The sequence below is a fragment of the Cydia amplana genome, chromosome 13 (genome assembly GCF_948474715.1).
Source record: "Cydia amplana chromosome 13, ilCydAmpl1.1, whole genome shotgun sequence".
Lineage (NCBI taxonomy): Eukaryota > Metazoa > Arthropoda > Insecta > Lepidoptera > Tortricidae > Cydia > Cydia amplana.
Window position 1 is genome coordinate 13,288,070 of NC_086081.1, and position 22,699 is coordinate 13,310,768.

At 43.7% G+C, this 22,699-nt stretch overlaps 2 protein-coding genes across 2 annotated transcripts in view; both read left to right on the forward strand.

Moving 5' to 3' along the window:
- LOC134653594 (large ribosomal subunit protein uL14m) overlaps positions 1–22,699 on the forward strand; it is a 313,686-nt gene that overhangs the window by 62,454 nt on the left and 228,533 nt on the right. The window lies entirely within an intron of this gene.
- Positions 4,304–22,078, forward strand: LOC134653725 (RAC serine/threonine-protein kinase). Its single transcript, XM_063509120.1, has 7 exons — positions 4,304–5,037; positions 7,732–7,873; positions 11,810–12,007; positions 12,786–13,040; positions 14,126–14,299; positions 18,419–18,637; positions 21,854–22,078. The coding sequence occupies exons 1-7, from the start codon at positions 4,724–4,726 to the stop codon at positions 22,076–22,078; spliced, it is 1,527 nt and encodes a 508-aa protein (XP_063365190.1). The 5' UTR covers positions 4,304–4,723.

Below are 22,699 nucleotides of genomic sequence, written 5' to 3' on the forward strand. Positions count from 1 at the left end.
CACACCTAATGACTGACAATTAACTCTTTAAAATCACAACATTATTAAATAAAAAATATCATAGGACATTATTAAACAAATTGCCTAAGCCCCACGGCTTGTGTTATGGGTACTCAAACAAAGATCTATATAATACATAAATACTTAAATACATATAGAAAACACCCATGACTCAGGGACAAATATCTGTGCTCATTACACAAATAAGGGCCCTTACCGGAATTCGACCCCAGAACCATAGATACTAATAGGCTTCATAGGTAGGGTCACACTACCGACCAGGGATGTTGCGAATATCCGCATCCGCATCCGCAACCGCGGAACATCCGCATGATTCTCAACATCCGCATCCGCATCCGCATCCGCATAAAATCGATGCGGATTTAATGCGGATGCGGATGTGAAACAGGTCGGTACAGGAACGTCTTAGCATTGGCTTAAGTACTAGACTGCTAGGTAATTTAGTCATTAACCAAAAAAAACTATTAGAAATGAGCAGTCAAGCGTGAGTGGGACTTAATGTACGGAACCCTTGGAACGCGAGTCCGACTCGCACTTGGCCGGTTTTTTGAAATAAAAATTACTAAAATGTAATATTTGACGTTTTTTATGGTACTATCTTGACATCCGCATCCGCATCCGCATCGGATGTGAGCCTTTAAAAATCCGCATCCGCGGATGTCAAAAAATCGGCATCCGCAACATCCCTGCTACCGACTAGGCCAGACCGGTCGGCAAATATTATAATTTTTGAAATAAGTATATAGGTTACGTGTACCTACAAAAATGTCAATCACACGCCAAGATCGTGGGCGCAAATACGAATCTATTATATAATAGAGCCTTTCGAAGGTAAGCGCCTGTAGATAATATTTTTATTAAGAATTGTATTAATATTACCCTTGTGACCACTCCGTTAAATAGTAGTAGTGCTCCTAAGCAAGCGTGCCAATATGTGACGCTATCTATGAAAAGGGACCTTATTGTCGATGGCGCTTACGCCATTATTAACGATGCTCCGATATAAATACAATTTGCCGAGCGACGCTGTGAGGCGTAAGCGGCATCGACAAAGGTCCCTTTTCATAGATAATGCCCCATATAATTAAACGCAGCATAACGCATTAAAGCGTTCTTGGCGCGGTGGGTAATAGATACAGTCACCACACGGAATTGTTACGCCATTTAGGGTCCTAGTCCTAGCTACATTGGTTGTTCCATAAGTTTACGCTATGGAATGCCCAATTTAGCTAGGCCCCCAAATGGCGTAACAAAATATACGTAGTACTAGACACGACGACTGTTTGTCCCAAGTTATTGCCTTGATTTTAGGTACGTAACTACGTACGTAGACGTTGAAGGTCCAGCGAGTGACTAGCCAAGATGTCAATCGTTGATAGTTCTATCAAAACGCTAACCGAAACAGATAATGTCTTTTCGTCTGTCATCCCGGTGCATTTTTCTGTTCATTTGGCGTTTGTCGATGTAGGTAATACCTACGATTGTCACCTTGGCTAAGCCCTTAGTTGTATGAGACTGGTTCATGTGACCTATGAATCTAAATACTATACACTGCCACAGAGAAAACTACTGCAACATTACCTCAAGAACTGTTCTAAATTTGGCATCAGGACTATATGTACTTATATGTAGGTATACCTAAATTCCGTTTGCTCAATTATATTTGATACCCTGCCACTGATATCCACTAAGGCAGCGGTCGGCAACCTTTTAGCAGCCAAGGAAGTTAACGAAGTTGACGCGGGCCGTACTTTGTTAATATTTATGACTTTATCAGATATTGTCGTTTGTCAATATTACATACGAAATAGCCAGGGAGGCTCGCGGGCCGCAAGTGACAGGTTCACGGACCGCATGCGGCCCGCGGGCCGCGGGTTGCCGACCGCTGCACTAAGGCAAGGAATCTATCCCACTTCTGTATTCAGGGCGAGCAATTCCATCGGGTCAGAGAGGAATAGCCGGAAAATTAAGTCATAAAGGCAAGATAAATATGATGTTCGAAAACCGTCTTGAGTCAAAAGTACTTAATACCAATATAACTATGTATAACAAAACGAGATATGTACTTAGAACAATTATTTAGACTGTGACAGGAACTTTTGAACTACTTAAGTATAGAACCTGGCAGAACTGTATAGGTATATTTATACTTGGAAAATAATTCCAGGGTAGCAGATAGGTACTTATGGCGCGTTGTTTTATCCGTTGCTATACTTGCTGCTATTGACGCTGACTGTACAAGAACAGAAAAAAAGCCGATTGCAACTCAATGATTTATAACTCAAGATATGTTATAGGCGTTCCAAAATTGAAGCGCTTACCTTGTGACAAATTGGACAAGTTGCCTTTAGTCGCGGCTGGACAAGCGAGATGTATGCACGTGCTAACGAGCTCCCGCACACCGAAAGAGAAAGAGACGACCTTATGTTTAATAACGAGTGTGACAAAGACGGATGGAATGAGAAAATTAATCAAAAATAACAGATTTCTTCGTAGGTACAGAAATAAATATGGAAGTATTTTTTGTGATGCTCAAGTATGAGTATAACATATCTATGGTTATATAATATCATTGTTGCAACTGCGGACGGAGCCGCAGGCAGCACAACAAGTAGGTACCTAACCTACCTATAACTATCTACTAATATATTAAATATGAAAATTTAATGATTTTTGGGGCTAAACTACTAAACCATTTTTTATTGGAATTTGGTACCTATGTAGAAAAAGCTCGGGGTCGGGGTGGTTGACATAAAACGGACATAGCTACTTGGCAACTTAATTTTTTTGACATCCACCCTCATGTCCAAATTTATTCCTGCGCGTAAATCAAAAGTACCTACCTACTACCTATATAGATAACAAATTCAACTCGCCACGGCCCCTTTGCTTTACCCATCCCATTGGTACTTTTACCTTTTGCCCATTTCATACCTTACAAGAATACAAGAGTTTTAAAACTACCTACCGCGGGAATAAGAAGCTCATTTGTAATGTATATGGAGTTACTTCTGTTAGACCCCGTGTTAGAAGGGCCAAGAAGGGATCCCGTGACCTAGTTACCGTGGACACCCTCGTTCACACTACGCCCCCCTAAAGACCGAAATTAAAATATAAATTACCACCCACCATAGATCGGGATCGGGAACGAAGATAAAGGGGGTGGAATGCTACGTCGTTTTTTCCTGTTAAAGCTCCGTATGACATCGATACGACCATGTCCTCACGGGTCTGACCTTGACCCCGTTTTATTGAACAAAAACGAACATACAGAAAGCCGCTTCTGAGCCAGATTAATAATAAGCTTTAGACGGTCAGAGAGCTTAAAGATGGCTTACAGCAAGCTTAAAGTAAATGAGAAATATCAAAGATAATGAATGTATTATATCTTACAAATTGTGTCAATATTTATTTTGATCTTGGTGTATGGCTTGGTGTCAATCAAATAGGTATTTTTTTTTTCAATTATTATTTGGCAAATATAGCTGGTCAACCAAATCTTGTCAGTAAAAAAAGGCGCGAAATTCAAATTTTCTATGGGACGATATCCCTTCGCGCCTCTTCGCGCCTACATTTTTCAAATTTGCCGCCTTTTTCTACTGTCAAGATCTGGTTGACCAAGTTTATCAATAATATCAAGACCATGGTCTAATAAAACATATTATACCATGATCAAGACCAAAGAATATACTCACTAGGATTAAGACCTAGATTTAGGGTTACCAGATACAAATTTAGAATTTCCTGACAAAATTCCTGATTTCCGAATATTTTTCCTGACATTCATATTTTTCACGACGACGACGGGGGGGGGGGTCTAGCCGTTAGTGATGGTCATCATGTATATGTATGCTTGTAAGTCGAGTGAATCTCATTTATTATTTTTTTACAATGTTTTTGATTAATTTAAGTAAATAAAAAGGTACTTTATAATAAAGTCAATCAGTTCAAAAAATTCCTGACATTTTCGTGTTCCGTCCCCATTCCTGACAAAAGGCCAAAACTCCTGACATGTCAGGAAAATTCCTGTCATCTGGTAACCCTACCTAGATTCCTGTTTGTATATATTGTGAACCTACATAATAATCAGATATTTACTTTGTTTGCTAATTTGTATACGACTGGTATAATATTTATGACTTTATTAGATTTACATTATTTTCTTTATTTTTCTCATCTAAATCTTATGAAGCTAATGAAGCCTTAAAATAATAATTATAAATTTGGGCAAAACGGAACGTTTTAAAAAAAATGAAACAACGCCAGTTTTTCACCTGGTGGCAGACATATGGTACTAATTTGTCAAAATAGGTTACAGTCCGACTACGTAAAAGAGTCCGTGTCAAATTTTAGAAACTAATCGGCTCTCTCTGTCTCTCTTGTAGGTTTCAGCGCACCAAAGCGCTTGTTATCGTGTTCCAGACATTATTTTGTAATTTATCCGCATAACTTACTGCAAGGCTACGTCGCTTACGTGCGTGTCGTTTTCCGTGAGGAGAAATACGTCGAAATCAGTGCATTATTGTTTCCTGAAACGTGAAAATGTGTAGTCGCGCAGTGCGCGGGTCGAACCAGTCTAGGTGAAAGACCCGGGCAAGTCGGGAGTCTAGCTCGTGACGATCCGCGACGGGGAAACGTGGTGTCGAACTAGCACGGCGGCCGTCGGGCGTCTGTTATCAAACAGGGCTCGGGCTCGGGCGGCATGGCCGAGGCGGCGCCCGGTGCCGTCGGCGAGGAGCCGGCTGGCATCGTGAAGGAGGGCTGGCTGCAGAAGCGCGGCGAGCACATCCGGAACTGGCGCGACCGCTACTTCGTGCTGTTTGACAATGGGGACCTGGTGGGCTTCAAGGCGCAGCCGGAGCGGCGGCACTACCGCGACCCGCTGAACAAGTTCACGGTGCGCGACTGCCAGATCATGGCCACGGACAAGCCGCGGCCGTACACCTTCACGATCCGTGGTCTCCAGTGGACCACGGTCATCGAGCGCAACTTCTCTGTGGACACCGAGAAGGAACGGTAAGTTTGTTAAAGCCTGCTGCTGCAGCCAGGCTAACAAGTATCAGTTTTGATGATGTGATGACATGAAAACATGTTATGCTCATTTATCAATGAACCCGCACGTTATGCCTAAACTAAGTTGTTTTTAAAACGGCAAACTCATTAAGTAAACAACTGTCATCAAATACACTCATTTAATTATATACATCATGATGAGTAACAATATGATCAGTATTCATGCATAAATATGAGTTATTTTTGTTGTTGGTGCAGCCGCTACATGTATTGTTGCAATTTAGCGGAACCCTCAGCATGACTAATTGTATTTAATGTACAGTGATGGGTGGTTTATAAATATGCATGCTAATTTTGTTTGTTAATATTGCCACCTAAACCACCTGGGTTTGACAGAAAAACACTCAAGTAGATTAAATTTTCCATTGATTACTCTCAGAATAATGCCTTTCCTTGTGTATTTCAAACAAGTCTCAGTTTGAGTGTTTGGATACTTGTGTATGGAGGTGTAGTTCACAGATTGGACTTTGAACCCTGATGTTTACAAAGAGCCAATGCTACAGCAGCTTCTAGCCATCTTTAATTATAGTAAAATCTTAATTAATCTCATTCATACATGTCTTTCATCTAAGCTTTAGGCAAGTTTTCATAATCCCCTTCAGGTGAGATATCTTTCAGGAATGACATCTATTTGGCAAAAGTTTAAATTTAAATTTGATTGACTTTAATCAACCATTTTGTGGAAGGCAAAAAACATTGTCTCTGGGTTCATTCAGAATTATCAACCAAATCTTGTCAGTAAAAAAAGGCGCGAAATTCAAATTTTCTATGGGACGATATCCCTTCGCGCCTACATTTTTCAAATTTGCCGCCTTTTTCTACTGTCAAGATCTGGTTGACCAAGAATAGTATTTTTTATGTATATAGGTACTTAGCTGTTTGGCAAAGTAATTTCCTCTGATGGTGGATGTTGTCTGTGAAGACCCATTCAAGCACAAATAGAGTATAAAATGTCAACATTATGGAGCCTATATACAGAATAATTTATCAGAACAATAAGTTAGAGATCTACTCAAACTTAATTGAGCTGCGGAAACACATATTGTTTCCTCCTATAACAAGGAAACTCAACAGTTGGCTAATACTATGCCATAATACCGACATAATACATATGCACCATCAACAAAAAATAGAGCAAAACAAGCAAAAAAACGGTCACCCATCCAAGTACTGACCCCGCCCGACGTTGCTTAACTTCGGTCAAAAATCACGTTTGTTGTATGGGAGCCCCACTTAAATCTTTATTTTATTCTGTTTTTAGTATTTGTTGTTATAGCGGCAACAAAAATACATCATATGTGAACATTTCAACGATAGCTATCACGGTTCGTGAGATACAGCCTGGTGACAGATGGACGGACGGACGGACAGCGGAGTCTTAGTAATAGGGTCCCGTTTTTACCCTTTGGGTACGGAACCCTAAAAAAGTATAAAACTGTCTAGTGAAATTTGACGCTAAATGTACGAAATAGAGCTGATTTTGTTTGGCTTTCATATTGATCAAAACAACTCTGTTCAAATTAACATAATTTAAATTTTATTGAACCTATTGCGAGGAAAATACTGGCGCTTGCAGGGTGGAGGTAGACGGGTTAGGTAGGGCTGCACTGTCATTGAGACCAAACAAATGCAAATTTTTTAACAGATTTTGATTCAAAATTTGGTTTCAAAAGATTTGACCCGAATATACATAATACATATTTCAATCATAATATAATTACAATCATTGTCTATACATAACACAAACATTGCAAGTTAAATAAAAGCTTGTAAAATGAGCACTTAGCTTATCAGGCGCAATATCTTTTAAGCGACACAATGGTATCCGTATACAAAAACTTAATGACTTTGTTTACATGATGCAAATTAGCAGAAAAAAGCGTAAGGCTGACCTTACTGAGTATAAATGCATGTTTAATATAAATTTTTCACCTATCGGGATTATTTTGTTCTTGTTTGTCTCCATAGAAGTTGTCAATAAGGCTGAAGGCACTGCTGATAGTGATATCTATGCAAAATGCCATCAGAAATCACTATTTTACAATAAAATAATTAAACTTCTTTGCTCTGTGACATGAACTTGTTATTATGATATAAGGTATTTATAAGGTCAATGCGGTCAAAGCCGTCGGCGGGAAATTCCGTACACGAACGTATTTTTAGGGTTCCGTAGTCAACTAGGAACCCTTATAGTTTCGCCATGTCCGTCAGTCTAGTCTGTCTGTCTGAGGCTTTGCTCCGTGATCGTTAGTGCTAGAAAGCTGCAATTTGGCATGGATATATAAACCAATAAATCCAACAATAAAATGTAGAAAAAAATCGTAAATTAACATTTGTATCTTTAAAATTGTCATTTAACTGGTATTCATATATTTGTTACCACTAGCACCTAGTTTGCTTTACGTTATGGTGCCAGATGGCAAAATATGTAGATTAGAGGGTTTGTTTGCATTTCGTTACTAATAAAAGTTTATTATTTTAAGGATTGCGTCATATTTTGCTACGGAACTCTAAAAAACTGGTATCATCTAGTTACCCATTAGTTCTACTTTCCATGGAATACTGAGTATCCTTCTCCAACACGACATCTTAAAAACATCTTATCCTTTCCTGTTTTAATATCTCTATTTTCCACAGCGAGGAATGGGTAGCGGCGATCCGCTTCGTGTCATCCCAGCTGAGCGCTGGGGGCCCCAGTGCGGGCTCGAGCACCGCACAAGACGCCGAGGACCGCGACATCGCACAGCTCGGCACCAGCTTCAAGGACCCGCGCCGTATCGTGAGTACCCACCTGCTCTTTTAGTATTTTCTATAGGTAACTGTGGAGGTGCTAGTCTCAACTAAGCGCTGGGGGCGCAGTGCGGGCTCGAGTACCGCACAGGACGCCGAGGACCGCGACATCGCGCAGCTCGGCACCAGCTTCAAGGACCCGCGCCGTATCGTGAGTACCCACCTGCTCTTTTAGTATTTTCTATAGGTAACTGTGGAGGTGCTAGTCTCAACTAAGCGCTGGGGGCGCAGTGCGGGCTCGAGTACCGCACAGGACGCCGAGGACCGCGACATCGCACAGCTCGGCACCAGCTTCAAGGACCCGCGCCGTATCATGAGTACCCGCCGGCTCTTTTAGTATTTTCTATAGGTAACGGTTGAGATCTCAGCAGAGCGCTGAGGGCCCCAGTGCGGGCTCGAGCATCGCGCAAGATGCCGAGGACCGCGACATCGCACAGCTCGGCACCAGCTTCAAGGACCCGCGCCGTATCGTGGGTACCCCCCGGCTCTTTTAGTATTTTCTATCGGTAACGGTTGAGATCTCAGCAGAGCGCTGGGGGCCCCAGTGCGGGCTCGAGCACCGCACAAGACGCCGAGGACCGCGACATTGCACAGCTCGGCACCAGTTTCAAGGACCCCCGCCGTATCGTGAGTACCCACCGGCTCTTTTAGTATTTTCTATATGTAACAGTTGAGATCTCAGCAGAGCGCTGGGGGCCCCAATGCGGGCTCGAGCACCGCACAAGACGCCGAGGACCGCGACATCGCGCAGCTTGGCACCAGCTTCAAGGACCCGCGCCGTATCGGGAGTACCCACCGGCTCTTTTACTATTTTTTCTATGGGTAACTGTGCACTGTTACTGAGATGCTAGTTTCAGCTGAGCGCTGGTGGCTCCAGATTTCCGAGTAATGTGTCTGTCAGATGCATACGGTGGACAGACGGAAATGACAAAACTATAACTTATGCCTTTTTATCATTTTGACTACGGGAAATACACATACGGTGTTTCTAAAGAAACTTCTTGCCTCGCACACCTAAACTTATTAAACTGGAATGACCGATCCTTCTGACTGCATGAAAAGAGGGTACTCTTAAAGGCCAGCAACGCATTCGCAACCCCTCTGGTGCGGGTGTCCATGGACGACGGTAATTGTTTACCATCAGGCGATTCGTCTACATGTTCGTTTGCCTCCTATATCATAAAGAGAATACTAATGAAGTATATTTTTGCTCTCGACCCTACATTTTTATTTTTTATTTTATTTTTAAAATGTTTCGCCTGCATCCATTTAAATTAACTATCGCTAAACGACCAAAGGCCCGTTAATTTGGTATTCCCGTTTTTGCGGTAGCCGCCCGCTTTCCTCTTTTTGGCCTTGTGTGCCATTTTTCCTGGTAGACGTTTATAGTTTAGCGACCTTCGGCTTTTATCGGGGCTCCAAAACGATAACTAAAGAACCTTTGCAGTGCAAAAGTTAGAGGAAAACTTGAACGAATCCATATATTAGTTGAGCTTAGGGACTTAAGGTTTTTTAAGTTAAAGTTTTATCGATTAATATTTACTAGTTCTTGACTGCGCAGAAAAATAAAAAATTTGCTTTGTTCAAAACCAACTATTTTGACAGGAGGGTCACAATGCTATAGTACATTGTGCTACATGGGGCGTAAGTTAAACGAGAGTAAGTTAAATCGCGACGGCTTGCCAGAGCGATTTATAGACTCGAGTTTGCAATATTATTACGCCCCGAGTTACACACAATGTTTTTCATCACACTTGCGATACAAAAATTAAGTATAAAGACAAAAAAACTGTTAATTAATGGTACTAGAAACTTCATTACTCCCTAGGGAAAACGCTTTTTCTATTACCCCCGCTAAGCCTGCGTGCAACTCCACATTTACTGAGCGAGTGTGATGAAAGAGAAGAAACGCTTGCCATATAAATTTTCGTTCATTCGCCCTCCTGTTGCTGTCCACATAATTATATTGCTGTCAAGTTCGCACAGTGACATTGACAACCGGTATCATGGGCGGAACAGCAATATAATTATGCGAGTGCAATATAGATAGCAACAATGTAGTCAATGTACGAAAATCTATGTGGAAAGCGTCCCTGTTTTATTAACTCATTAAAACCTGAACACGCAACACGCGTCAGGACATTGTTGTCTTGAGTTTTACTTGTAAACAAGGTGAATGAATTCTTGTTCGCCTGCAACTGACGCACGATACACAGGAAAACTGTATAAATGCAATTATAAAAGAAAAAATATAGGTACATAATCCATTGTATTAAATAAAAATAAAAATGTGTTAAAATCTGAAAACACCTCAAGACAACTAAACTTTTATAAGCATTGCGAGTAAAAAAGTAATGAATGAATTCTTCGCTTACTACTACAGTACACTACAGTACTACTACAGTACAGTACAGTACTAGGTACAGTGGGGCAAGAAAGTGGTCTACCAGTTTTGACAAAAGTTTCTGCGAGATCTAACGATCCCTAAGGTTGACTTTGTAACGGAGTTTAAAGTAAATCGACCTTATTGTCTCATGACGTTCAAACGAACCTCAACCGTAGGGTGGTAGACCACATTTTTGGCCGACTGTACCATCGCCTACACTCTTAACTGTCCATCAGTGGACCTTATGCCCTTTGTAATAAGGTCCACCTTAAGAGTATTGCTGTTTGTACAGTATCGGCTGCAACTGACGCACGCCGATCAGGAAAACCGCGCTGACTAAGCGCGCGTCATGCAGCTTATTTACGATGCCCGCGATAACGGGATAAGGATGTTTGCGTTTGCATGCCCTTTTACGGCCTATGTCTGCAACAACAATACTTAACTGACCGTCAATCAATGGACTTAATGATGTTGCAATAAGGTTCACAGTCGGTTAACGGCGTGAACGATGTTATAACCACGAGGTTATAACATAGGCACGAGCTAATTAGGCACGAGCCTAATGTGCATTACAATGTACACTCCGTTTCAATCTAAATAGAAGCTTTCATAGACCAAATAAAGTAGCATTTCTTCAACAAAGGTTTGCTAAGTTTTATGGGGGTTAACTTCCAAGAACCGTACTGCGTATATTTATTTATCTTTTCCTGTTCATTTTTACTATATCCATTCTAAAACTTGTTATTTATTTTGGTGCATACTGGGCGCGAATTTTTGGTCGTCGCTCGGCCCTTAAAGAATTAATTCCTAGAATCGTTCCCACTGCAAATGTTAACATTTTTCCTGTTAATTCGTATCTACCCCAGGCTATTCAAGGTTACCACAGCCGCATATATGTATATAATCAGCATACAGAAACGCAAGTTTATATAATACGTAACTTGTAAAGTTATATCTATTTGGAAGTGTTTCCAGGGTGGCATATAATTTTGGTGCGGTGTTTCAGCCACTACTATTGATGCTGACGATTATTTAATTGGTACGATTCGATTTAGTGAATCCTTATATGGTCATGTCTGAAGTTACAGGCGTCCATAAGGATAACGATTATTTCCGTATAGTGCGATTTAAATTAAATGAAATGGAACTAAAAAAATGCCATATTATTATTTTATTTGTGTGATGAACACTAATATTTGTTCCAGAGTCATGGATGTTTTCTATGTATATAAGTATGTATTTATCTATATAAGTATGTATATCGTCGCCTAGTACCCATAGTACAAGCTTTGCTTAGTTTGGGGCTAGGTTGATCTGTGTAAGATGTCCCCCAATATTTATTTATTTATACTAAATTGTTGCCATGTTTAAGCATTTTACGTCAAAAATGTGACAGTTACGTAGGAAGTGGCGCCCTCAATAATTTTCGACAATTTCTTGTCCATTGCTTGCTTCCATCCTCGTAGTATATAAAAAAACTGCTTTAGCTACAGATGTATTACATCGAGATTGATTTTAATTAAACCTTTTTGCCCGCAGACATTGGAAAAGTTCGAGTTCTTGAAAGTGCTCGGCAAGGGGACGTTCGGCAAAGTTGTCCTGTCGCGCGAGAAGGGCACCGGCAAGCTGTACGCCATGAAGATCCTGAAGAAGCATCTCATCATCCAGAAGGACGAGGTCACGCACACGCTCACAGAGAACCACGTTCTTAAGAAGACTAAGCATCCTTTCCTCACGGTAACTGATAAATAGCTGTTAGATAATTTATAAACTGCGGGGCTACCGCGGAAAACGGCATTTTTCTATGTCACTAAAATATTACGTCTTCATTGGAGTAAAAGAGAAAGATCCCCGCAATTTGCGAAATTCGGTTTTCGCGGTAGCCCCTCTGAAATAGATGTCTTACTTACGAACAGAAAAGTGAGAAAAAATATCGCGCTTTATACCTACAAGCCTTCTTTAGCTTACTGTGGGACTTAGTCAATCTGTGTAAGAATGTCCTATAATATTTATTTATTATTATTTATAACCTTTAAACGAGCAATTCTTGTATATTTACATATTTCGGGGATCTCGGAAACGGCTCTAACGATTTCGATGAAATTTGCTATATGAGGCGAATAATCGATCTAGCTAGTTATCTCTGGGAAAACGCGCATTGTTGAGTTATTATGTTTTTCGAGCAAAGCTCTGTCTCCCAGATATTAAAGTATGTAATGGTTCAATCAACTATTTTTTGTTGTTATTCTGTCCCATCAGCGAGAAGATAATATGTAGCATAGATTGTTAGAAGAACTGCTGTACCATGTTCTACTAACATGCTCAGTAGATGTCCCATTATGGAAAGGTCTTATAACTACCATAAAATGCAAGTTTGGTTCATTTAAATACGAAAAACCTAGAATTTTAAGAGTGACTCAGGAGACCGTAACCATAGCAACGTGTGACAAGAAAAAGTTGATTAACCCTAATAAGTAACCAAAGGCATACATTATTAACTGTTTATTGGTTGCAGGCGCTCCGCTTCTCGTTCCAAACGGCCGACCGCGTGTTTTTTTGCATGGAGTACGCCAACGGGGGCGAGCTTTTCTTCCACCTCTCCCGCGAACGGTCCTTCACCGAAGACAGGGCGCGATTCTACGGCGCTGAGATCGTCAGCGCGCTCGGATACCTGCACTCTGAGGGCATTATATACCGCGATCTGAAGTTGGAGAATCTACTGCTGGACAAGGATGGACATGTCAAGATTGCTGACTTTGGACTCTGCAAGGTACTTACGTTATTTTTATTTTTTTGAGAACGTTTCTCTGGAGAAGGTACGATTCTACGGCGCTGAGATCGTCAGCGCGCTCGGATACCTACACTCTGAGGGCATTATATACCGCGATCTGAAGTTGGAGAATCTACTGCTGGACAAGGATGGACATGTCAAGATTGCTGACTTTGGACTCTGCAAGGTACTTACGTTATTTTTATTTTTTTGAGAGCGTTTCTCTGGAGAAGGTACGATTCTACGGCGCTGAGATCGTCAGCGCGCTCGGATACCTACACTCTGAGGGCATTATATACCGCGATCTGAAATTGGAGAATTTACTGCTGGACAAGGATGGACGTGTCAAGATTGCTGACTTTGGACTCTGCAAGGTACTTACGTTACTTATTTTTATTCTAGTAGGGACGATTCTACGGCGCTGAGATCGTCAGCGCATTGGGGTTTTTGCATTCTGAAGGCATTTTTTCCCCGATCTGAGGTTAGAGAACCTGCTGCTGGATAAAGATGGACATGTCAAAATTGCTGACCTTTGCACTCTACAAGGTACGATACTAACAAGTATTCTTCCTTCTCCGAAGAGACGATGTGTTTCTACGGCGATGAGATTACCAGCCATAGACTAGGAATCCTCTAGACGGAGTTTAGAGCAATTCTTTCCTGAAACCGATGCTGCCAAAAATACTGGGGTGCGGGGGACGAGGTGAGCGAGTCCCGTGCCGTGATTGGTCCGTTCAAAGACACGGACGTCACACAAAGACACTTTGACTCGAAAATGGAGTAAATCTACCGTATATTTGTGGCAGGGGGGGTAGCGCTACTATGCTGTCTTGTCTGTAGTACCAGCGCATTGGGATGCTAAGCTTTTCGCTCGTCCTTTTATCTCGCTACTCTGATTCCTAGCTAGGCTATTTTACCGACTACTTAATATATTTCTTATAAATATAACCCAAACTTCTCTAAAGAGGTCTACAGGTGAAGATCTTGTTGTGACTGCTGGAGTGCTGCAAATATATTTCGGGAACAAAATTAAATTGACAGTATAGTCCGATATATGTTTACCGAGACGTATGTTCTATATTCAGGTGAACATCACGTACGGGCGCACGACGAAGACGTTCTGCGGCACGCCCGAGTACCTGGCGCCCGAGGTGCTGGAGGACGCGGACTACGGGCCCGCCGTGGACTGGTGGGGCACCGGGGTGGTGCTCTACGAGATGGTCTGCGGCCGGCTGCCCTTCTACAACCGCGACCACGAGGTATGGATACAGACCACGAGGTGTAGAGAGTACCTGGCGCCCGAGGTGCTGGAGGACGCGGACTACGGGCCCGCCGTGGACTGGTGGGGCACCGGGGTGGTGCTCTACGAGATGGTCTGCGGCCGGCTGCCCTTCTACAACCGCGACCACGAGGTATGGATACAGACCACGAGGTGTAGAGAGTACCTGGCGCCCGAGGTGCTGGAGGACGCGGACTACGGGCCCGCCGTGGACTGGTGGGGCACCGGGGTGGTGCTCTACGAGATGGTCTGCGGCCGGCTGCCCTTCTACAACCGCGACCACGAGGTATGGATACAGACCACGAGGTGTAGAGAGTACCTGGCGCCCGAGGTGCTGGAGGACGCGGACTACGGGCCCGCCGTGGACTGGTGGGGCACCGGGGTGGTGCTCTACGAGATGGTCTGCGGCCGGCTGCCCTTCTACAACCGCGACCACGAGGTATGGATACAGACCACGAGGTGTAGAGAGTACCTGGCGCCCGAGGTGCTGGAGGACGCGGACTACGGGCCCGCCGTGGACTGGTGGGGCACCGGGGTGGTGCTCTACGAGATGGTCTGCGGCCGGCTGCCCTTCTACAACCGCGACCACGAGGTATGGATACAGACCACGAGGTGTAGAGAGTACCTGGCGCCCGAGGTGCTGGAGGACGCGGACTACGGGCCCGCCGTGGACTGGTGGGGCACCGGGGTGGTGCTCTACGAGATGGTCTGCGGCCGGCTGCCCTTCTACAACCGCGACCACGAGGTATGGATACAGACCACGAGGTGTAGAGAGTACCTGGCGCCCGAGGTGCTGGAGGACGCGGACTACGGGCCCGCCGTGGACTGGTGGGGCACCGGGGTGGTGCTCTACGAGATGGTCTGCGGCCGGCTGCCCTTCTACAACCGCGACCACGAGGTATGGATACAGACCACGAGGTGTAGAGAGTACCTGGCGCCCGAGGTGCTGGAGGACGCGGACTACGGGCCCGCCGTGGACTGGTGGGGCACCGGGGTGGTGCTCTACGAGATGGTCTGCGGCCGGCTGCCCTTCTACAACCGCGACCACGAGGTATGGATACAGACCACGAGGTGTAGAGAGTACCTGGCGCCCGAGGTGCTGGAGGACGCGGACTACGGGCCCGCCGTGGACTGGTGGGGCACCGGGGTGGTGCTCTACGAGATGGTCTGCGGCCGGCTGCCCTTCTACAACCGCGACCACGAGGTATGGATACAGACCACGAGGTGTAGAGAGTACCTGGCGCCCGAGGTGCTGGAGGACGCGGACTACGGGCCCGCCGTGGACTGGTGGGGCACCGGGGTGGTGCTCTACGAGATGGTCTGCGGCCGGCTGCCCTTCTACAACCGCGACCACGAGGTATGGATACAGACCACGAGGTGTAGAGAGTACCTGGCGCCCGAGGTGCTGGAGGACGCGGACTACGGGCCCGCCGTGGACTGGTGGGGCACCGGGGTGGTGCTCTACGAGATGGTCTGCGGCCGGCTGCCCTTCTACAACCGCGACCACGAGGTATGGATACAGACCACGAGGTGTAGAGAGTACCTGGCGCCCGAGGTGCTGGAGGACGCGGACTACGGGCCCGCCGTGGACTGGTGGGGCACCGGGGTGGTGCTCTACGAGATGGTCTGCGGCCGGCTGCCCTTCTACAACCGCGACCACGAGGTATGGATACAGACCACGAGGTGTAGAGAGTACCTGGCGCCCGAGGTGCTGGAGGACGCGGACTACGGGCCCGCCGTGGACTGGTGGGGCACCGGGGTGGTGCTCTACGAGATGGTCTGCGGCCGGCTGCCCTTCTACAACCGCGACCACGAGGTACAGACACATATATTGTACAAGGCTTGGAACCGGTTCAAAATATGACGTGTTTTAGAACCCTTAGCCAAATTTTGCGAGGTGAATACTGAGCTACTTTTACTATGAGACCAACCCCGAAATCACGAGTAAAATTTTGACTATTGAGCGGCCAAGGTGCTCAAAAATATGTGAACAATCTTTTAATTTGTATAAGTAAATTGGGATGAATTTCATTTGTTTGAAACAATACTATGAAACAAAATAAATGCTACTTTATTTGGTTCAAGAAAGATTCTAATTAGATTGCAACGAATATGTACATTGTAATGAACACTGAGCCTTACGAGATTAAACCGTGTTAGAGGGTCGTACAGTAGCACTGAATAAATAATAGTACTAGGTACAGAAGACTCACTCTCTAACAAAAAGCGTCTGTTATGATCAGGACAGATATGGCCGCTAGGTGGCGACAGCGCCACGCGCGGCTTATGGCTAGCCACCAAAATTGGTGTGGAACGGATGTACTTTTAGCTACCTATAGCAAAGCGACGAAATCGCGGAGTGAGCCACGCCTGACAATAGTTTTAATACAAATGCGTTTATTTCAATACTTTTTTACGATACAGTTGTTTTTAGGTAAATAAGGGTTAGTTTTATTTAATGAATGTACGTTATTTCATAATTAAAATAGTTTTAATTTATTTATGCAAATACATCAATAGTACAGGAAAATGACGTAAACGTTACATGCCTACATCCTATTTATGTGTAGATAATGTTAACTTTTTTGTTCGCCACCGGATATTTTGTTAATTAGTTGCATAATATCATAAAACCATAATTTAAATTTCGTTTTCCTGTTGATCGATTAAAACATCCTGTTATGACACAGACATGCGTCAAAGCGTTTTGGAAATATGTACCTACTGAAGTATTGATAGCTCCTTGGTTTTATGTTATTATTAGTTGATTCGTTATAAATCGACATACACTTTTAGAATCGGACCCAGCTAGCTCAGCATAGCATTTGCAATGACTAAGCGTGGTAATGTCAAGTTTCTATGAAAATATGACGATAATAATGACATCTGCACTTTGGTTTATTTAAGACGCAAATGCAAAGTTAGCTTAGCTTACGGACTATAGCTGTCTCCGATAAGTAATTACCAATGTTTGTTTTTTAGAAAATTTATAATTTTTATACATTATAAATTTTATAAGCATGTATCGTGTTACGTTGTCTTAGAATTTTGATTATCCTGTATTTCCGTGTGTTCAGAACAAAACAGTTTCTAGAACGTTATTATAACACATATAAAATGGACGAGTCAAAAAAAACTAATGTTACAATACTTGATTTAACGGTACAATATATTGTTATAATACGATTTTTCGAGGGTTTGTCTGTGCTACGATAACGCGATGCAAAATAGACATGGAGAACTGAGTCTGACTTACCGAAAACCTCTTAAAGTTTCTTAAAAATGTCACCGATTGTCTAAAGCATCAGAATAGGGCTGCGAGCGTTCACAATCTCATATATCCTGCCACTAATAAACAATTCTTCATAAATGGATTATTTGACAGGGAACCCTATTAAGCCAGGACACTAATTCTTTCCAATTTTTAGTGTATTTTCCCCATTCCTTTTTGTGTAATATATGTATGTTTATCCTATAAATTTTGTATGTATTTATACCCTTTATCTTTTTGGTACCTTGTAGTACATTTTGCTGCATTCGTCACCCTCTTTTCACTTTCTCCTCTCATCTACTCATAGGTTAACTGGAAAGATCCCTCACAGGGATAAGTTCGCCTTTGTACTTCTCACTACTTGTATGTTATTTTTAATATGTCTTTTTGTACAATAAAGAGTTTACTACTACTACTACTACCATCATTTTTAGGGTTCCGTACCCAAAGGGTAAAAACGGGACCCTATTACTAAGACTCCGCTGCCCATCCGTCCGACCGTCCGTCCGTCCGTCTGTCACCAGGCTGTATCTCACGAACCGTGATAGCTAGACAGTTGAAATTTTCACAGATGATGTATTTCTGTTGCCGCTATAACAACAAATACTAAAAACAGAATAAAATAAAGATTTAAGTGGGGCTCCCATACAACAAACGTGATTTTTGACCGAAGTTAAGCAACGTCGGGCGGGGTCAGTACTTGGATGGGTGACCGTTTTTTGCTTGTTTTGCTCTATTTTTTGTTGATGGTGCGGAACCCTCCGTGCGCGAGTCCGACTCGCACTTGGCCGGTTTTATGAACTAACAAAACTGTCTACGCTTGCGCAGGTGCTATTCGCCCTCATTGTATCCGAAGAGGTCCGGTTCCCGCGGGCTCTCTCCGCGGCCGCGCGAAGCCTTCTCGCAGGCCTGCTCACTAAGGAGCCAGCATCGAGACTGGGCGGTGGTCCTGATGACAGCCATGAGATCATGGCCCATCCCTTCTTCGCCTCTGTTAACTGGGCGGATTTGCTCGCTAAGAAGATCCCGCCGCCGTTTAAACCTCAGGTATGTCACAAATTATCAAGGGCCCCCCCATGGCTGGGTCGCCATGTAAGGACGGAGTGAGAACAGCATTGTTTTAGTAACGTCAGATAGGAATATCTACATAGTGTGCCTCTAAGCTTGCTAGAGAGCCTGCTCAATAAAGAGCCAGCCTCATCTGGGTGGTGGGCCTGATGACAGCCATGAGATCATGGCCCATCCCTTCTTCGCCTCCGTCAACTGGGCGGATTTGCTCGCTAAGAAGATCCCGCCGCCGTTTAAACCTCAGGTATGTCACAAATTATCAAGGGCCCTTTACAACGCAGGGACATTGGCTGGGTCGCCATGTAAGGACAGAGTGAGAAACAGCATCGTTTTGTGTGGCGTCAGATAGGAATATCTACATAGTGTGCCTCTAAGCTTGCTAGAGAGCCTGCTCAATAAAGAGCCAGACTCAAAACTGGGTGGTGGTCCTGATGACAGCCATGAGATCATGGCCCATCCCTTCTTCGCCTCCGTCAACTGGGCGGATTTGCTCGCTAAAAAGATCCCGCCGCCGTTTAAACCTCAGGTATGTCACAAATTATCAAGGGCCCCCCCATGGCTGGGTCGCCATGTAAGGACGGAGTGAGAACAGCATCGTTTTGTGTGGCGTCAGATAGGAATATTTACATAGTGTGCCTCGAAGCTTGCTAGAAAGCCTGCTCAATAAAGAGCCAGACTCAAAACTGGGTGGTGGTCCTGATGACAGCCATGAGATCATGGCCCATCCCTTCTTCGCGTCCGTCAACTGGGCGGATATGCTCGCTAAAAAGATCCCGCCGCCGTTTAAACCTCAGGTATGTCACAAATTATCAAGGGCCCTTTACAACGCAGGGACATTGGCTGGGTCGCCATGTAAGGACGGAGTGAGAACAGCATTGTTTTAGTAACGTCAGATAGGAATATCTACATAGTGTGCCTCTAAGCTTGCTAGAGAGCCTGCTCAATAAAGAGCCAGACTCAAAACTGGGTGGTGGTCCTGATGACAGCCATGAGATCATGGCCCATCCCTTCTTCGCCTCCGTCAACTGGGCGGATTTGCTCGCTAAGAAGATCCCGCCGCCGTTTAAACCTCAGGTATGTCACAAATTATCAAGGGCCCTTTACAACGCAGGGACATTGGCTGGGTCGCCATGTAAGGACGGAGTGAGAACAGCATCGTTTTGTGTGGCGTCAGATAGGAATATTTACATAGTGTGCCTCGAAGCTTGCTAGAAAGCCTGCTCAATAAAGAGCCAGACTCAAAACTGGGTGGTGGTCCTGATGACAGCCATGAGATCATGGCCCATCCCTTCTTCGCCTCTGTCAACTGGGCGGATTTGCTCGCTAAAAAGATCCCGCCGCCGTTTAAACCTCAGGTATGTCACAAATTATCAAGGGCCCTTTACAACGCAGGGACATTGGCTGGGTCGCCATGTAAGGACGGAGTGAGAAACAGCATCGTTTTGTGTGGCGTCAGATAGGAATATCTACATAGTGTGCCTCTAAGCTTGCTAGAGAGCCTGCTCAATAAAGAGCCAGCCTCATCTGGGTGGCGGGCCTGATGACAGCCATGAGATCATGGCCCATCCCTTCTTCGCTTCTGTTAACTGGGCGGATTTGCTCGCTAAGAAGATCCCGCCGCCGTTTAAACCTCAGGTATGTTATATCTAGGGTATTTTCCTACTAGTCAAATCAGTAATTTTTTGTACTGTCAAAACGATTTGCTAATATGGAATTTATATGAAACATTAACTCAAGGTCAACTCACCTACTTTTTATATTTCTATCCGATTTATTAAATATAACTTGTGTTTAAAAATAACTGCTATGTTTTTCTTATAATTATCTGGTGCTTTATTTCATGCATGGTGTGAAATAATTTATTTTAAATGCAGTATAATACCCTACTTGTCAAGGACCCTTTACAACGCAGGGACATTGGCTGGGTCGCCATGTAAGGACATGGAAGGATGTGAGACCAGCATCGTTTTAGTAACGTCAGATAGGAATATCTACATAGCGTGCCTCTAAGCTTGCTAGAGAGCCTGCTCAATAAAGAGCCAGACTTAAAATTGGGCGGCGGGTCTGATGATAGCCATGAGATCATGGCCCATCCCTTCTTCGGTTCTGGTAACTGCTCGCTAAGAAGATTCAACTTGCAATTTTCATTTAAACATAGCCGGCCGTGGTACTTCGTAGGTATATCCTAGTTTCTAAAGTCTTGATTTTTAATAGACGCCGTACGTTGCGAACAGCTTTCTGACTTACGCAGGCAATAAACCGAGGAATCACATGTTTGTTATCAGAATCAGAATCTTTTTATTTGTGAAAACATAGGTACAATTATGGTGTTAAATTATGTACAGGTTTCTCTATGTCTTACCCACGGGTGCAGGTATACAAATATTTGATCGCATGCAGCATGCATCTTAACTATAGGGTAGCAATTTATATACAGCATAAATTACACCAAGTTAAAATAAGTAATGATATTTAGGACTGGACAGGAGTCGCGTCACAAAATAATTTTACAATTTATGGAAAGCGTTTCAAAAATTTACCTAGTTATTAATTTTCTTTTATTACCACCCACTGTATTTGTAAATAAATTATTTCACCTAGTGAATTATTATTATTACAAAAATGTCCGTATCAATTTATGAATAAAGTTAAAAATTATAGTGATGTCAACTGTGAAATAGTTATTTGTACAACAAGAGATCAAAGTTTGATATTTCTTCGAGTGCTTATTTCGAGTCCCGTGCAAGCGAAAGATTCTATAATAGATTCACGAGCGTAGCGAGTGAATCTAATTTAGAATCTTGAGCGTAGTAAGGGACTCAAAAGCGCACGAGATGTAAATAACTTTGATCTCGTGTAGTACACAACATTTTTCACCTCAGCAGTGAGAACATATTAGAGAACCCGAAAAATGTATTCCTTCTTCATCACTTACCTTTATTCACTCATGTTTTCTTAAGATATACCAACAATTAAATTTTCACCTCAGCAGCTCGAACAAGGGTACTTTGCTACTTAGAAACAGTGAGCAAAATCGCATTTTACTCACTGAGTGAGCAAAATCGCATTTTGCTCATTTTGTCTCACTCAGTGAGCAAAATGCGATTTTGCTCACTGTTTTTAAGTAGCAAAGTACCCTTGTTCGAGCTGCTGAGGTGAAAATATTATTATTTATTAATCAGCCGCTATCCCCAGGTGGAGTCGGACACGGACACGCGCTACTTCGACTCGGAGTTCACGGGCGAGAGCGTGGAGCTGACGCCGCCCGAGGCGGACGGCGCGCTGACGCGCATCCAGGAGGAACGCTTCCCCGAGTTCTCGTACCAGGACATCTGCTCCTCGGCGCACTCGGCGCTGTCGTCGCTGCAGCCGCTGCAGCCCCGCCAGCGGACCCCGCCGCAGCCGCCCGGCTGGGCCTAGGCTTGCCTATGTAGAAAAAAATACATAGAGTGCTCACTCCATACATCAGTTCTGACCGGGGATCGGAACCGGTTTGTTTGCAAAAACTTAGAAATAACCATTTTTTCGAATTATTTTATACTCGAAATGTAGGACTCGGTTGTGTTTTTAGGTTACGACTTCGTATTATTTGATTGCCCAATTAGAAATGAAGTAAAAAATACCGTTTCCGTTCCCATACAAAAAATACCGGTATCCGATCCCTGGTTCTGATTATTAATTTCAGTGTCTACATCTAGCATCGAGTAGCGGAACTATCAGTACTGCTACTTGACAATAGATGTAGCACCGACCGGAAAGTCTTATCTCGACAGCATAAGACTTTCCGGTCGGTGGCTACATCTATTGTCAAGTAGCAGTACTGATAGTTCCGCTACTCGATGCTAGATGCTAATAGTCTTTTTGGTACTAAAACTGATGTGTGGAGTGAGCACTCTATGTATTTTTTTCTCTATGGTTGGAGCTTGCACGTCCATCAAGTTTGACGCGGGAAAATATCACCACGGATTATGGAACTTTAGGGTGATTCCCTTGCAAGTAGGTAGAGTTAGTAATATACAGGGTGGCCAACTTAGAGGTATA